This window comes from Mirounga leonina, unplaced genomic scaffold (assembly GCF_011800145.1).
Source record: "Mirounga leonina isolate KUSES-001 unplaced genomic scaffold, KU_Mleo_1.0 Mir_91, whole genome shotgun sequence".
NCBI classification, from domain to species: Eukaryota; Metazoa; Chordata; class Mammalia; order Carnivora; family Phocidae; genus Mirounga; species Mirounga leonina.
In genome coordinates this window covers 27,214,495-27,233,197 of record NW_023270839.1, presented here as the reverse complement: position 1 = coordinate 27,233,197, position 18,703 = coordinate 27,214,495, and the positions used below count along the sequence as shown (strand labels likewise).

At 38.0% G+C, this 18,703-nt stretch overlaps 1 protein-coding gene across 2 annotated transcripts in view; it reads left to right on the top strand.

Annotated features, from left to right (window-relative positions):
- DMXL2 (Dmx like 2) overlaps positions 1–18,703 on the top strand; it is a 148,839-nt gene that overhangs the window by 70,727 nt on the left and 59,409 nt on the right. For both annotated transcript variants that reach the window (XM_034994846.1, XM_034994845.1), the window contains exons 11-15: positions 239–510; positions 1,146–1,842; positions 2,189–2,310; positions 16,259–16,348; positions 18,466–18,583. In XM_034994846.1, the coding sequence (XP_034850737.1) occupies positions 239–510; positions 1,146–1,842; positions 2,189–2,310; positions 16,259–16,348; positions 18,466–18,583 (1,299 nt within the window). The remainder of the gene's footprint in view (positions 1–238; positions 511–1,145; positions 1,843–2,188; positions 2,311–16,258; positions 16,349–18,465; positions 18,584–18,703) is intronic.

Below are 18,703 nucleotides of genomic sequence, written 5' to 3'. Positions count from 1 at the left end.
CATGTCCTTTTTTGGGGAGCAAATTTTGCTAATGATAATGATAACGTGAATGAAATTCTGATTTCTTTAAAATTAAGAAATAATAGTAATTTTCAGTTCAGACCAGAAAATGATTTTCTTCTTTGTTTTTTCTCCTTCCCTCCCTCCCCCTGGCCATAAATTGGAAGAGGGATTTATAATTTCTTAATATAGTATTCTATTGATAGTTCAGTACTGATAAATTTATTTTCTGATTCAGAGTTATCCCTGGATAGAGAATCTGAGGCAGGTACAGGATCATCAGAACATGAAGATGGAGAAAGAGAAGGAAGTCCCAGAACCTTTTCACGACCTAGTATACCAATGCCACTGCCCACAGTCCTGCTTGATCGGAAGATTGAAATGCTGCTAACCGAATGGAATAAGAATCCTGACATGCTTTTTACTATTCACCCTGTAGATGGTACCTTTCTAGTATGGCATGTAAAGTATTTGGATGAATATAATCCTGGAATATTTAGACAAGTCCAGGTATATTTTACTGATGAAGCAATTATTACATTTCTTAAAAAAGAAAAGATCCTATTCAGATTTACCATGTTTTCAGAAATACTCATAAGAGTTTGTTTTTGAGAAGCAACTGAGAAGAGAATACTTATTCTTGTTACCAAAGGGGGACCAATGACCACAAATTTTATAAATCTGGTTAATTCAAAGTAAAATGAATTTGGCTTTGAAATGTGGTACTGAATATTTGAATACATGTGCGTTGGCTTTTTTCCTGGGAATTCACAATATTTTGAATAAACTTAAGGAAACTACCCTAAAAATGTGACTCAGAGTGCCCCCCCAGTTTTATTAAGTAAATCTAGCTACCTTTATTTATTATCATTCTAAACTTCATTTCTATTTATATTTGTGGTGTGGTCATTTAGCTGTACAAGTAAGGCACTTGAAACTTTTCTTTGATTTTCAGGCTTCTCTCAGGCCACAAATAGAGATACGATATTACATAAATAGAGGAAAGGAATTAGACCGAAAAGAGGTTGAAAATGATAGTTTTCCTAGGAAACTGAGATTTGACATTTTGAAAATGGAAGTGTTTTTGGAAGACTTTTTGAGAGGAGGAAAACTACTTACATTGAATTCATAACCGTGTTTTTCAGGTTTCTTTTTCTTCTCGGATTCCTGTTGCATTTCCATCTGGTGATGCGAGCTCTCTTAGTAAAAATATCATGATGTATGCCTGCATCAATGCTACGAAAGATTCTCCCCACACTCGGTTCCACCAAGAGATGATGGCTGTAGGCAGTCCTCACGGATCACAGCTGTACTCCCGATCACACACTACAAACGTGAACATTTTAGCTCCTACAGTAATGATGGTCTCCAAACACATAGATGGCTCTTTAAATCAGTGGGCAGTCACTTTTGCAGATAAGTCTGCCTTTACGACTGTTCTGACTGTATCTCACAAATTTAGATACTGTGGTCATCGATTTCACCTCAATGACCTGGCATGTCATTCAGTTTTACCATTGTTACTAACATCCTCTCATCACAACGCTCTGTTGACTCCTGAATTAGACTGTCAGTGGGACTCAGACAATAAAGTAAGTAGATTGATGGATCCTGTAAGACATATAAAAGGTTCCTCGAAACAACCTCTTAGAAATGCAGCAACACGTACATTTCATGACCCGAATGCAATATATAGTGAACTTATTCTGTGGCGTGTAGACCCAATAGGACCTCTGTCCTACACTGGAGGAGTATCTGAATTGGCTCGAATTAACTCTTTACATACGTCAGCCTTCTCTAATGTTGCTTGGCTTCCGACTCTTATTCCCAGCTATTGTCTTGGTAAGTGTTTATTTTAATTCTGAAATTAATAAAAGCTTTTAAACTTTTTTAATACACAAAATGGTTTATATTTGTCATTATTAGGATTTTTAGTAAGTATTGAGAATGTAGACATCAGACATACGTTTAGAATTTTCAGAAGTTTGTTTTTAATTTTTTCCCCTCTCGTAACATATTTTCTATTGAATTCTTTTGTTAATAATTTTATATCCATTAATTTTATCTGTTTAATTATGATTCTGGACTATGGTTGTGCCTAAAAAGAAAAGTGTGAATAGGTTTCTCATACTTCAGCCCAAAATTAAAATAAACTACATGTTATAATGCAAAGCCTTTACTCTTTCAGGCACATACTGCAATTCTGCAAGTGCTTGCTTTGTTGCTTCTGACGGCAAAAATTTGAGACTCTATCAAGCCGTGGTGGATGCAAGGAAATTATTGGATGAATTATCTGATCCTGAATCTTCGGTGAGTATTTCCTAATCTTTATTAAAATATCTAATCTGATAAGGAATTCTTTTACTTTGGGACTTTTAGTTGGTTTTTAGGGAGTGAGCACATGTTCTGGGCTCTATATGACAAATTTACTGTTTCTTAATTTGTGTTTCAAGGTACATGAATCAATATCACACATCAATACCTTTTACATTTAAAGAAATAAATATGACTTTTTCCTTAAAATACCCTCATTTCTGCTTGACATTTTTCACTCTCTAGTTTGGTTCTGTTAATCTTTCTTTGCTCTAAGGCAGCTTTACCAAGCTCTTTGTTTAGGTTGAAAATTTGAGCTTTTCTGAGCTTTACTGACCATTAAAAAAAAAAAATCCTGTGGTTAGAATATGTTATCAGTGGGTGGCAATATCTTATTCTGGTAGTTCTATAGCTGAACTGGAAGTCAATGTATATTAGTTACTATTCAGATTTGAATAGTGAATTTTACCTTTACCTATGAAAACATACCTTTTTATAAAACAGTTGTTCTAACAAAAATGTTTCCAATATATATATATTTTTAAAGATTTTATTTATTTATTTGAGACAGAGAGAATGAGAGACAGAGAGCCTGAGAGGGAGGAGGGTCAGAGGGAGAAGCAGACTCCCCGCCGAGCAGGGAGCCCGATGCGGGACTCGATCCCGGGACTCCAGGATCATGACCTGAGCCGAAGGCAGTTGCTTAACCAACTGAGCCACCCAGGCGCCCAAATGTTTCCAATATTGAACACCAGGGATATTTTTGAGTATCTACTGTGTGTCCTTCAAAGTGTAGGGGATACAGAGTATAAGTTTCGGTGTGGCTTTAAGGAGCTTTTAATTTAACTGAGGAGAGAAATTATTAATAAAAGGTTAAATAACAGTTGAAGACAGAAGCAGTGTCTGAGGGTGGTATGTAAATAATTGTCAAACAGATGGTCCCAGAAGTATTCCATAATCCAGAGGTGAGAGAGATCAGAGGAGGTTAGGCCTAGAGATCTTTAGTAAGGACAGTATTTAGGTTTATTTTTGATGGGTGAATAAGGTTTAGAAAGACCTTTGCCTGAGTGAGAGAATGGCCTGAAATTGTGGATAAGGGAAAGTGCACGTATAAGTAAGGCTCGTTCCAGGAATGGTGGGAAAACTACTTGGACTGGAGCCAGAGGTTTGGCATAGAGGAAGTAGCATCTTAAAATCACAGAGTTGGAAGATACTCTATATGTTCCCTAGTCTACAGCAGCCATGTGATGCTTTATTCCCCTCTACCACATTCCTGCCAATCTCTCTTCTGGCCTCCGAGGGGGAAGCCTCAGCTCTCAATGCAGCTCTTGTTGCCTTTGAATTACCCTCACTGTTACACTGAAATTAAATTCATATTCCTTAAATTCTGCTTTTTAGCCCTGGTTCCATTTAGAATAAGTCTGATACTCCTTACATGGGAGATCAGATATTTGAAGACGACTGTCTTATAACCTATGAAACTTTTTTCCTCAGGCCAAATCTGCTCCCCTCCCCCAATAAACTAATTCTGTTTTATATTTGACCCTGGTTATTCTTAGCAGTTTTCAGTTTGTCTATACTCTGGGTGTTGTAGGGCCACTAGAATACAGCAGTATTATGGCCCCTCTCATTAGATTCCATTGTGTTTTTAGTAATCATGCCAGGTTCTTTGTTTGTAATTGATTCATACTGAGCTGGCTCTCATTTAAATATCCCAAAGTCTCTTTTTGCCAGTAAGCCATTCCATATTTGCACATTTGAGTTGTAGCCCAAATGAAGGCCTATTTTCACTGTTACATTTCATCTTGTTAGGCTCAGTCTTTCGGTATCTTTTTGAATCCAGATTCTGTTACTTGTGTTATTGCTTTATGACTTATATCACCAGTCTTTTTGATGAATGTTGTTTCCACATCTTTATCTTAGTCAATTATAAAAATGTTAAACAGGATAGGACCGAAAATGCCTAGAAGTGTACATTTGAAATATTTTTTGATTTTTATTGTCTGAAATATTTCTTCAGCTTGTCCCTAGAATTTCCATGAGGCAGCTTGTCATGCGCTTTGCTGAAATAAAATACACTCTGCCAAATATTCTGAAGTCAAAAAGGAAGTCAAATATGTCTGAGATGATTGTTTTAATGTGTAGAATGTTAAATGTACCTACCCTGATGTCTGTTGCTGACTAAAACCTTGTACTAAATAGACCTCAAGCTCTTTAATTTGCCTTACTGAATTACATTGTTTTCCTTTTTGAAAATTGGAACATTTACCTATTGCTAGTATTTTGGCTGTGACATTTCCCATGATTTCTCAGAGAACATCCTCTGTAGTTCATTGAACTCATTTGCAAAATTTCCCACTAACCCAGGCATTACTTTTCCAAAAAATATAAATTTATGTAGAGCAGTTAGATACATTCTTGGATTTTTTTTTTAAGATTTTACTTATTTATTTGACAGAGAGAGAGACAGCGAGAGAGGGAACACAAGCAGGGGGAGTGGGAGAAGCAAGCTTCCCATGGAGCAGAGAGCCCGATGCGGGGCTCAATCCCAGGACCCTGAGATCATGACCTAAGCCGAAGGCAGCCGCTTAATGACTGAGCCACCCAGGCGCCCCCTGGAATTTCTTAATTTATCCTGTCTTCTACTCTTCCCCTTACCAATGTACATTTTTTCTTAAACCTATTTTCATTAATTTTTTAATGTTAAAAAGTAATACATATTTAGTGTAGAAAATTTTTGTTTTTTTCTATTTTTTGCAAGCTAAATTCTTTTTTTTAATTAAATTTTTTTTAATTTTTAGATTGAGAGTGCATGTGTGTGTTGGGGGAGGGGCAGTGAGGGAGAGGGAGAGAGAGAATCTTAAGCAGGTTCCACACCCAGCTCAGGAGCCTGACTCAGGACTTAATCTCACCACCCTGAGATCATGACCTGAATCGGTATCAAGAATCTGTTGCTTAACCGACTGAGCCACTCAGGTGCCCCAACGAGCTAAAATTCTTGAAATGGAAGACCAGAGACAAAGTAGGAATTAGGAGTTCTTATTCTCTGCTTCTTTATTAATATGAAAGTATCAGCCTCTGTTTATGAGCTCATCTTTTACTTTATCTCTGTACCCTGAAAATAATAACTTATTCAGTTACTTAATTTTTTAAGTCAATTTTTAATTTTTGAATAGTTTTAGATTTATAGAAAAGTTGCAACAGTAGAGTTCTCATCCACCCCACAGCCAGTTTCCCCTATTGTTAACATCTCAAATCATCATTAGTATGATAAGATCAATTAAACTCTAGACTTTTTAAGATTTAACTGATTTTTCTGCTCTCACCCAGAAAACCACTTATTATTTAGTCATCATGAATCCTTAGCCTTCTCTGATCTGGGTAGTTTCTCAGTTTTCTTCATTTCTTTCTTCCTCAGTATTTCCTCATGACTTTGACAGTTTTGAGTAGTCCTGTTCAGACATTTTATAGAATTTCCCCTTGATTTGGGTTTGCTATTTTTCTCATGGTTAGACTGGAGTTCTGGGTTTTTAGGAAGAATATCCCAGATGTGAAGTACCCTTTTTATCACACTATATATGAGGGGTACATGCTATCAACATGGTAATTAGTGCCTTTCCTCTTTTTTTCTTTTCAGTCTTGCTACAAGTTTGTTAATTTTATTGATACTGTCAAAGAATGAGCTCTTTGTTTCATTGAACTCTTTGTTTTCATTTTCATTAATTTCTGCCCTTTTATTATTTTCTTCCTTCTTGCCCTTTTTTGGGGGTGGGTAGGGGAGGTTCTTTTTCTAGGTTTCATGACATAGTAGCTTTAGAGTCTTGGTTTGAAACTTTTCTTATTTTCTAACATATGCATTTAGTACTATAAATTTCCCTCTGAACACTGCTTTGGCATTTTGATAAGTAGTATTTTCATTTTTTTCACTTCACTATATTTTTAAATTTTCCTTGAGAATTCTTATTTGACCCATGGGTTATTTAAAAGTGTGTTGTTTAGCTTCCCAGTAAATACTGGGAAGAGATTTTCCTGTTACCATTCTATTACTGATTTCTAATTTGATTCCATGGTGGTAGAAGAACACACTCTATGATTCCAATCCTTGTAAATTGACTGAGGTTTGTTTTATGACCCAGGATGTTGTTTATCTTAGTAAGTATTCCATGGCACTTGAACATAGTCTGCTGTTGTTGGGTGGGGTATTCTAAAAATGTCAGTTAGCTTTTGTTTTCATTAATGGTGGTGTTGAGTTCCTCTAGATCTTTGCTAATTTTCTGTCTAAATTCTGTCAATTCCTGTGAGAAGGGTGTTGAAATTCCCAACCAGAATTGTGAATTTGTCCATTTCTGCTTTCAGTTCTAGAAGTTTTGTGTTTCACATATTTTGCAACTCTGTTTTTTGCATATACATTTAGTCTGAAATGAAGGTGTTGGTGGGATCATGCTCTTTCTGAAGGCTCTAGGGGAAGATCCTTTCTTGCCTCTTCCTAACTTCTGGTTGCTCCGACTAATCTTCAATGTTCCTAGACTTGAAACTGCAACACTGTAGTCTCTGCCTCTGTCTTCACATGGCCTTCTTCTCTCTGGGTGTCTCTATGTGTCCTCTCCTCTTCTTAGAAGGACACCCACCCTAATCTAGTATGACCTTATCTTAGATTAGATCTGCAAACATCCTTCCTCTAAATAAGAGGACATTCTGACTTTGCAGGTAGACATGGATTTTGATGGGACACTAGCCAACCCCTTACACTAACCAGCTTTTTGTTCTCATCAGTTGTGTTTGCAGTTGCATAGTCAGGAACCTCCAAGTCCCTCTAGCCTCCAGACTCTTTTAAGCCATTTTGACTTTCAGAGCCATATGAATTCTGAGATTTTTGCCTCTCTGAATGATAGACTATAGGGCCTCGCCCTTATTGTTGATCTTAAACTCTTAACATAGGATGACTGCTCCCTGTCAAGTTCCCATTATTTCTGCTGATCCAAGTCAGAGCAGCAGTTCTCCTAGTTACTTCCTCTACTGATTGTAAGTTGAAATATGGCAAGAAATTGTCACATGTTGTCCTCTTCCTCAAATGGGATTTTTAGTAGATGCTGGGTAGAGGCTAGCTTCCCCCCCCCCAAGAAACATTTGAAAATATTTGAATTTTATTCTGGAATCAAGAGATGGATTTAGGGGACAGTAAACTTTTTTGGACAGGGAAGTAAAGTGGTTAGTTTGCGGGATGGAGTATAGTGAAGGTATCTGGGTAGGTATCTGGAATCATTGGAAATGGCAGGAAATCTATTGAGGTCATCAAAGCATGTGGTAAAATAAACCTGAGCTAGAGTGGGATTTGGCAGATATCGAGAAAGGGTAGAGTAGGGCTTAGTAGTTGCTGAATATGGATACTAAAGGAAATGATTCTGAGGTTTCAAGTTTGTGATAGTGGATCCACGAGCAGTGGTTAGATATTTATGAGGTATTGTTGATAACTTAAGTTTGAGATACACTGAGCGTGAAGTGACTGAGGTTTTAGGTAAAAGATGTAATTTAGGTAACTGTTTTGCAGACATTTGGAAATAAATTCCTAATGTTCCTTCTGAGATTCCAGTGTACATTCGGTACTTATTATTAAGACAGCACTTGAGATCTTTAGACCTTTAAAGGCATGAGTAACAGTTAATGTTCATACATGTGATTCTGAGTCATCAGGAAGGGATTTTTATGTTGAATAAACTGTTTATGAAGGCAGCGATTTAAAGATTTTATTTTTAAGTAATCCCCACACCCAACGTGGAGCTCAAACTCACAGCCCTGAGATCAAGAGACACACGCTCCACCAAGTGAGCCAGCTAGGCACCCTGAAGGCAGTGATTTAATTAAAATTAAAAACAAATTTCCATGCACAATACCGAAGATATAACTGTTCTAGTGCTTGGTGTAATGTCCTCTGAGTTCATCCATGTTGTAGCAAGTGACCAGATCTTTTTAAAGGCTGCATGATATTCCATTGTATGTGTATACCACACAGTTTCTTTATCCATTCACCTGTCAGTAGACATTTGGGTTGCTTCTGTCTTTTGACTATTGTGAATAATGCTGTGATGAACATAAGGTGTGCAAATGTCTCTTCACAGTTCCGTTTTTAATTTTTGGGGGTATATACCCAGAAGTGGGATTGCTGGATCATACAGTAATTCTATTTTTAATTTTTTTGCCAACCTCCATATTGTTTTCCATAATGGTCACACCATCTTACATTCCCACCAGCAGTGCCCAAGGTTCCAACTTCTCTGCATCCACTCCAACACTTATTTTCTATTCTTTGGTAGTGGCCCTTCTGATGTGTATGAGGTGATACCTCCTGGTGGTTTTGATTTGCCTTTCCCTCGTGATTAGTGATATTGAGCACCTTTTCTTGTGCATGTTGGCCATTTGTGTATCTTCTTTGGAGAAATGTCTGTTCAGGTCCTTTTGCTTTTTGTGTTGTTGAGTTACAGAAGTTCCTTCTGTATTCTGGGTGTTAACCCTTTATCACATACATAATTTGTGGTTACTTCTTCCATTCTGTAGGTTGCCTTTTACTCCGTCGGTGGTTTTCCTTGACAGGCAGAAGTTTTTAAGTGTGATGTAGTCCATTTGTCTATTTTTTATTTTGTTGCCTGTGCTTTTGGTGTCATATCCAAGAAATCATTGACAAAACCAGTGTCCTGAAGCTTTCACCCATGTTATCACATGAATTTTAAGATGGTTTTTTCAGTTTCTGCAAAACATGCCACTGGGATTTTGATAGGAATTACATTGAATCTGTTGATTGCTTTGGTAGTATGGCCATTTTAACAATATTAAGTCTTCTAATCCACAGCATGAGATGTCTTTCCATTTATTTCTCTTCTTTGATTTTTCTTAGCAACATTTATATTTTTCAGTGTATTGTATGTCTTTCATCTTTGTTCAGTTTCTTCTTAAGTCTTTTATTCTTTTTGATGCTCTACTAAATGGGATTATTAATTTCCTTTTTGGACTGGTCATTGTTAGTGTATAGAAACACACCTGATTTTCGAATGGTGATTTTGTATCCTAGAGCTTTGCTGAATTCATTTATTAGTTCTAACAGGTTTTTTTTTTTGGTGTGTGTGTGTGTGTAATTTTTAAGGTTTTCTGCATATAAGATCATGCCATCTGCAGATAATTTTATGTCTTTTCTAATTTTTATGCTTTTTATTTTTTGCCTAATTGTTAGAACTTACAGTCTGTGTTGAATAATAATGGTGAGAGTGGGCGTCCCTGTCTTGTTCCGTATCTATCTTAGAGGAAAAACTGTCTTTTCCCATTGAGTATGACATTAGCTTTGAGCTTTTCATATAGTTTTTATTATATGGAAGTAGTTTCTTTCTATTCATAGTTTGTTGAATTTTTTTTTTTTTTTTTCATGAAAGCATGTTGAATTTTATCACTGTTAAATCTGTGTCTCTGTGGGGGAAGGTGGTCTTGGACTTCTTATTCTCAACATATAAGTCAGAATGATATTTCTAAAGCGTAATTTGTTTGGATCATGTCACTCTTAAGCCATTGTCTACAGTGAATTGTAATACTGTACAGACTCTACCTCTCAGCCCCTATCCTGCCTTCCTTCACTTCTCTGATACTGTGTTTTCTACTTTTACCCTCCCTCATTTGGCTGCAGCCATACCAGTCTCTTTACTGGTCCTGGAGCATGGCCAACTGTCTCTCATCTTAGTGTCTTTTACTTATTGTTCTCCCTGCCTGGGATGTTCTTCCCTCAGATAACACATGGCTTGTATTCTTGCCTCCTTTATGTCTTTACTCAAGTGAGGGCTTCCTGACCAGCATTCCTGTCCACATTCCCACTTCATTTTCCCCATAGCACTTAGTACCATTTCACAGTTTGTTTTACTTACTTATTTGTGTGCTATTTGTCTTCATTTGAATATAAAATGAGGGCAGTGCCGTATTCCCAGTGCCTGGTATCTGATAAGCATTCTACAAATAATTGTTGAGTTAATAAGTTGATGAATATCATGCTGAAGTGTTTTATTACCTTGTGAAGGCAGTGGGAAGCTAGCTGTTCTACCAATTTGAACTTCATCAGCAAAGTGTGTGAGTACAAGTTTTCTCCACCCTCTTTTTCTTTCTTCTCTCAAAATCTTCACTATTTTGAACTGTATCTATTTTTTTGACTCACACATTTTTTATCACTGCAGAAATGGAATGGTTTTTCATATTTTTATTGGCTGTATTTTTTTTCTTTTGATTTGCTTGTTCATGTTCTTTGTGGGATTATAGTATTTAAATTGGGAAGGAAGACCATACTAACTAGGAGAAGCTATTCAAAGATACTTCTTTGCATTTTGTGGGGAAGAGCACATTGGTAAGGGTTGTACTTTTCAGGGAGAGACAGTCAGTACTTCCTTGATTTACTCTCTATGTCAGTCAGGGCCTAGGTGGGAAACAGATGACACACTTATAAAGGTTTAACTGTGAAGAGTTTAATGAAAGAACTCCTTATAGAGGTGAACACATGGTGAACCCGCAAGTGATGATAAGGCACTCAGAGTTTAGCAGTAGGGTGAAGCCATTATTACCATTATCAGAAGAATGGCCCCCCAAAATGTTCATGCGCTAATCCCCAGAACCTGCACATTTGTTACCTCACATGGCAAAAGAGACTTTGCAGATGTGAATAAATTAAGGACCCTGAAATGTGGAAATTATCCTGGATTATTTGGGTAGGCCCAGTCTAATCACATAAGACTTGAAAGCAGAGAACCTTTCCTGGCTGTGGTCAAAGAGAGGGGTGACAAAAGAGGAATGGTCAGAGAGATGATATTACTGGCTTTGGGAGAAGGGGGGCCATGAGTCAAAGCATATGGATAACCTCTGCAAGCTGGAAAAGGCAAGGAAACTGGACTCTCCCCTCTAGTCTCCAGAAAGGAATGGAGCCCTGATGACAAGCTGACGTTAGTTCAGCGAGACCCATGTCAGACTTCTGACCTACAGAACTGTAAGATAATTCATTTGTGTGTTTTTTTTTTTTAAAGTTTGTGGTAATTTTTTGCAGTGGCAATAGAAAAGTATATCCCTGTGCCTGAAGGGACAAGAGCAGTAACGGTGTACCAAAGCCTGGGGAGAACTAAAGCCATGGAAAAGGAGCTGTCTGTTGGGAGAGGTGGCCACACAGGAACATAGCCACTGACAGAACTGTGGGGACCAAGGGGGACACATGCCCGACTTCTCTCTCTCTCTCCTCTCCAGTCTCCGACCAGTCCCTCCCACTGAGTGAATTCAGCCTGAAGCTGAAGCCGGCTTGCGAGCTAGGTGTTTGGGTCCAGAAGTCAATGTCTTGGGGCACAGAATAAGGCAGACAAGGGTGGAGAATGCATCAAGGTGTAGATGCAGGTCAAGAGTAGCCAGCCCCCTAGCATCGATTATTTAGATGGAGAAACTTTTATCTCCAGCACAGGGGAAACACAAATTCCCATTTGGCATCATGTCATTGTGTAATGATGCCGGTTTAGTCGTGGTCATACTTGGACTATTGAAGTCCTTGCACTTTTAGTACTTGTCCCATAGGGAAATCAGGGAAGAAGAAACAACATAAAGGAAAGCTGTTATAGCCCCTGCTTCTACAGATAGTCACAGAGCCCGAATTCAGTAATCATAGTCTCTTCTCCCACCACCAAATTCTGCGTTCCCTTACACTTTTGTCAGCACCTTGGGTGTTTGCCTTTTTTTTTTTTCTTTTTAAACCTGGTGGAATGGTCCAGACCTTAGTGTTCTCATTTTCTTTGAGTAAATACCCAGTAGTGGAATTACTGGATCAGGCAGTTTTAGTGCTATATTTTAAACAGTCAAAATTAATGCAGAAAAATCCTTGATGAACAAAATGCCAAAATTTTAAATAAAGACAGATCTCGCAGTGCCACGATGAGCCACATTGAAGCCTGGGGCAAAGGAAGAATGTGTACTCTAGAAACATACGTTCCTGTAATTTTTTAATGGTTAATTTTTTCCCAGAACACTGAAGTAGTTGAAAAGTATTGAAAATTGGAAGTAAGTATATTAAAATCCACAACATTATTTTCAGTTCAAATATTTATGTCCCAGACAGAATTTATTATGATTTTACTTTCACGGCTTTAACGGAAGCAAACACTTCAATAATATGATCAAAATTTACTTTTTTGCTAATCCAGTTTTCAGTTGAGAGTTGTTGGATATAGTGAGAGAAAGAAACTTTGAAAGTAAGTTTGGTGAGTAAATTACTAGCAAGAGGTGTGACTGTCATTCCTGAACCTGAAAATGAGTTAAAAACGAAAAAGAAAATGGAAATGTATGAATTACCAGATGTGGTATTCTTACTGGAAAAAAGAGCCAATCAAGTAAAAATTAAGGAGATTTGGGGCACCTGTATTAGTTTCCTAGTGCTGATACAACAAATTGTCATCACCAAATTGGTGACTTTAAAACAATACATTTATTATCTTATCTTTTTGGAGGCCAGATATTATAAAACCAAAGTGTTGGCAGGGCCATATTCCCTCTGGAGGCTCTAGGGGAGAATCCATTTTCTTGCCCTTTCCAGCTTCTAGAGGCCCCTGCATCTCTTGGCTCATGGCTCCTTCCTCCTTTTTGAAGCTAGGAGCAGAGCATTTTCAAATCTCTCTTTCTCTGGCCTTTGCTTTTCGTCCTCTGAATCTGACCATACTTCCTCCCTCTTATAAGGACCATTGTGATTTCAGTGGGCCCTTCTACCTAATCCAACGTACTTTCCCATCTCCAGATGTTTAACTTCATCACAGCCACAAAATCTCGTTTGTCATATAAAGTAACATAACCTATTCACGGGTCCTGGGAATTAGGATGAGGACATTTTTGGGGGGCCATTATTCTGAGTACAAAGCATACTAATTTCACATTCAAAATGGAGGTATGAAAAATTAACTGAAGTGCTTTAGATTTTGAATTTTTAGCTGGAGGAGACTTATGTGGATAATCTTGTTTATAAAAGGCAACCACTGACCTGGCTCTTAAATATTTTGACAATCATCTGAAATCGTTTTAAGTGTCATGCGATGTCCATAATTTGTAATATAAAATCAGCATTGTGTTTGGATCTGCTAAAACTGATTCACAAATTTTATTTAGTGCAGTCTTATGCAAATTTGGAAGTGAACTTCAGAACTTTAAAAAAACAATACACCAGTCACAATGTTGTCCTGCAAAAGAAGTTTCAGTAAGCTGAAGTTAATTAAAAATTATTTAAGGGGTGCCTGGGTGGCTCAGTCGGTTAAGCGTCCGACTCTTGATTTTGGCTCAGGTCATGATCTCAGTAATGAGATCGAGTCCTGCATCCTAACTGGGCATGGAATATGCTTAAGATTTTCTCTCTCCTTCTCCCTCTGCCCTTCCCCCAACTCTGTCTCTAAAAAAAAATAAGTTAATTAAAATATTACTTAAGATTTTCACTCAGTCAAGAGACTCTCAAACAGGGAAGTTGTCTATATTGAAAACAAGCAAAAAATAGATTTTAAAAATATTGATAAGTTTGCGTCCATTAAAGCTGGGAAAGTAAAATAATCTTATTTTAGTTTAAATAATTTTAAATATAAAATAATATTGTGAGTTTTAATACACTTTCTTTTCAGTTTTTCAATAATTTTCAACCACTTTAATGTTCTGGAAAAATATTAATCATTAAAAAATACATAAAAACATATCTGTGAATTTTTGCTTTTGTCTCAGGCTCTAATATGGCTCATCAAGACATTTTTCTTTTTAGTTTTTAAGTTTAATTGAGTAATTTCTACACCCAGTGTGGGGCTTGAACTCACAACCCCAAGATCAAGAGTCACAGGCTCTTGTGACTGAGCCAGCTAGGTGCCCCATGACACTGTTGAATCCTGCATTTAAAATTTTGATATTTTGTTCATCATGAATTTTTTTGCATTAATTCTGATTTTAAGAAATACTGCATTGGGGAACCTGGATGGTTCAGTTGGTTAAATGTCTGACTCATGATTTCAACTCAGGTCAGGGTCTCATGGGTCATGAGGTCAAGCCCTGCCTGGGGCTCTGTGCTCAGCCGGGAGTCTGCTTAAGGTTCTTTCTCTCCCTCTCCCTTTGTCCCTCCCTCCCCCGCTTGTGCAGGCACATGCTCTCTCTCTCTAATAAATAAATCTTTTTTTTTTTTTATTTGAGAGAGAGAGAGCACGTGCGTGCAGGGGGGAGGGGCAGAGGGAGAGGACGAAGCAGACTCTCCAGTGAGCAGGGACCATGATGTGGGGTTCGATCATGGGATCATGACCTGAGCTGAAGGCAGACACTTAACCGACTGAGCCACCCAGGCGCCCCAATAAATAAATCTTTAAAAAAAATACTGCATTAAGATATTATTTATCTTGATTATTGAGTTTTTGGCACCCCCCCCCCCCCTTAAATTTTGCACCCAAGGTGAGTGCTCTATTCACTTTACCCTAATTCTGGCCCTATCTTCTGCTGTAAAATGGGTTCTTTTGTTGGAGGTAAAGTTGAATAGGATCCTGTAGTGTTGAATAAGGCATTTTTGGTAAGGCCTTAGTCACAGTGCTAGCAGCAGAGTTGTGGGCAGGGAAGGCAATTCCTTACCTGGAATGGGTATCCCTGCAAGGGGATCGCAACCTTGGTTGCATGTCAGAAGCACGTGATGAGTTTGTAAAATGCCTGTGATCAGATTGTACTCTAGACCAATAAGTCAGTCTCTGCAAGTGGGACCTAAGCAACAATGATTGTTAAAGCTCCTCAGGTGATTCAGTGTGCAGCCAAGCTGAGAACCACTGATCTACATCAATACTTATTAAACTTTAGTATGTACACGAATCATGTAGAGATTGTGTTAAAATGAAGATGTATTAGCTTCAGGGCCTGAAAGTTGCATTTATAAAAAGCTTCCTGATGCTGCTATTGTTGCTGGTTCATTGACCACACTTGAGTAGGAAGGATTCATGGTCCAGTGTTTTAACCTCACCCTCTGTAGGACAAAGTTGCATCCAGATTTCAGTTAACAAACCCAGGAGACACTACTTCCAGGTGTCTGAGCTAACATTTTAAATCCTGAATCTTGGGTGAATATACTCATAACAATAAATTCAGCCATACCCAGCCACATATTTTGTCTTCCTTGGTCTAATAATCCTTGAATCTGTTCCTATCCCGTGTCTTTGGAATCTTGCTGATACAAATTGGAATGATGCTACAACCCCCGTGTATGTGCTGTTTTCCCAGGAGCAATCTTGTATTTATATCCCTAGGCTAAGCTGGGATCTAAGCCCTCTTAGCAGCCTGGAGGTGGTAGGAAGTAATGGTGGTGATGCTGAGGAGAATGGGCATCTCCTTGTGAAGTAACTGCTTCAGGTGAAGCTACTGAAAGGTTTTTATGCAAGGGAAGCCTGATTGGAAGGAGGGAGAAGGGACTGCTTTTTTCAGCAGAAAGGGTTGGGAGTTTGGGTGTCCAAAGTTAAACTTCCCGTGTTAGTTAAACATGCTCATCTCAAGTTACCGAGTCCCACTTCCTTTCAACCATTGCCCGTACCTTCTCACTGGCAGGGTCGTACTTCTACGTGGCATTGTAGATCTGCAAACCATACGTGTGGGCATGGGGCCACATCCTCAGCCAGGTCTGTCATGGAGCTTTAAGATTGCAAAATGAAGACATGTTGAAAGAAGCGGTTGCCTTAAGGTTCTACGCTATTAAGCTAGACACTATAGAGTTTTCTACCTGGTTAGTTAATTTTAAAAATGAGAATAAGAATGAGTACAGATATTTGAAATAATTCTTGGAATGAATGAATCGCCATTGCCAATCATTGAATATTTAGAAGGGCCTTGAATGTCTGAGATGCTGTATCATACTGACAATAGATTCATACATTGTTGATGATTCACATTTTCTGTTTTTTATTTGCAGAAACTTATTGGAGAAGTGTTTAATATTGTGAGCCAACAGTCTACTGCTCGACCTGGCTGCATTATTGAACTCGATGCAATAACCAACCAAGTAAAAACATGCTTGTGAATTGGGGGTATTAATATACTTTATTCCAGAGTGCTTTATGTGCATATATTTCATGGCCAGAATAATTCCCTTGTTTGAGAATACTAAATACAGCCAGTTCTCTTGATTTCCACAGTGAAAATCTAATGATTTAGTGATTATTCTCCAGCTGAGTTATATTTAAAGGTCATTCGATTCAGTCAGGGAAACCATGAAGGAAAATATAGTACAGCTGCATAGGGGCTTGGTTTGTGGTTTCTCTTTTTATATTATTTCTCATTTCAACTCAGTTGATAGTTCAGCTTTAGAGTGTTTGCCTTGTTAATCTGAATATTAGATATTTTTACGATATCCGTAAAATGCGGATGAAAGTAGGATCAAAGTATACATTTACTTTCTAATCATAGGTCTTTTGTATAGTCACTGTTCTTCCCTGGCAACTACCCAGGGAAGAGGGAGAACTCTTCTCCCTACAGTGAGTTTGTAAATCCCTTTCTAGTCCTCAAGATATTTGTTTCTTCAGGATATATTGATGGACTAAGGGATAGAACTAATGTATTCATTCCAAATAGGAAAAAAAGATTCTTTTGGTGAGGAAGTTACCAATATTTTCAAACAAGGAAATGAAGAAAGAGCTAACCGTATTTAAAAACAAATATAGTTGTATTTTTTTTTCCATTGTGCCTGGTACATTCTGTTGGGGAAAATGTAGTAATTTCCACCAATGTAGCAAAATTACCATGTCAGCTCTTGACAACAGGAATGTGGCTGCCAAACTCAAATTACTAATGCCTCCAAGGAAATCCCAAACCTGTGATTTCCTTATTTTCCTCCATAGGGATATGGGAGAAGAGTGGATTGTCTTCATTCCCATAAAGGTCTTCATTTTTAATGGGCTGGGTGTTAAATTCATCTCCCACTTTAGCTCCTTCTCTTCACCATGGGATGTTAACAGAGGTCACTCTTACTTAGCATTATGCTTTTTACTTCATACCTGTTCAAGATTTGTTTCCCCCTCTAGTTGTGACTGTCTTTAACACAAGGGCTGGTAAACTGCAAGCACTGATAAATAGCTAAAAGTCATTCTAGGTTTGTGCCCAGTGTGCTGTATGATTTCTATATCCATGAAGACCTCACCCTTCCCTTTTCATTTATTTTTTTCCTCTGGGGAGGTGACCTTTTTCTGTATATGTGAAGAGATTTTTGGTTTCTATCTGGAGAGACATAAAAATACCATATAACTTTCATAAAAATTTTGTGGGTCAACCTAATACTATAGTCCTTTCATTTCTGTGTAGTTTGTCAGGAGGTTGGTCTCCTTTATTCCGTAAGATTTAGCCCACCCATCCATGGTTCCCTTCCTTGAGATCTGTGGGGCAGCCATCTAATTGTCTTGACACACTTCCATCGTAAGATTTTGTTAGGATTTAGTTTTTCCTTGAATTTCAGCTCCCTTTTGTAATTTTAATAAGTAGCCATTTGTATTATTTTTACTCTTTTTCTCTGTGTTGTTCAAAAACATGCTCATGTAGCATAGCAGCAGCAACTGACCATGATGTCTCATCCATCCTTTTAGAAAGCCTCGCTACTTACGTGTAAATACATTAATCCAGGGGTGTGTCACCCAACTGGCTGTCATAGGGCCCCGCATAATTCCCACTAGACAGACTGGGAATACTTTCAGGACGTTTCCGGTTTTCCTATTTTTGGTTCCCAAGTGGAATTAGAAAAACTAAGGGAATCCTGTACTAGTTGCCTTATTACATAGTCAGCATAGCCTTCTCCAGCAAGTCATGTGACCTAATATTTTTGAGCTCAAAGTGGTGTAGATCGTGTGTGTGTGTGTGTGTGTGTGTGTGTTTTGAGAAGCAGATCTGTTGATCTGTTTTTGTTAGAGCTCTTCAATTCTGCTATTGGCGGTAGCATCTTTGAAAGCAATTTTCTCTGCCCAGGTCATTCTAATGATTTTATTTTCTGTTGCTTTTTCCTTTCTAATTTGTCAGTTGATGAAGAATAGAAATTTAGATTTATTTCTTCTACATTAATGTTCTTGGGGAGGTGGTGGGTGGAAGACAGGGAATTTCAAAGATAAAACTTCGTTTTTTTTTTCATATTTGTAGTGTGGCTCAAATACACAGTTGCTTCATGTGTTTCAAGAAGACTTCATCATAGGATACAAACCACATAAGGAAGATATGGAGAAAAAGGAAACAGAAATATTTTTTCAGCCATCACAAGGTACTTTTAAGAAGTAGTCTTGAGGGCGCCTGGGTGGCTCAGTTGGTTAAGCGACTGCCTTCGGCTCAGGTCGTGATCCTGGAGTCCCGGGATCGAGTCCCGCATCGGGCTCCCTGCTCG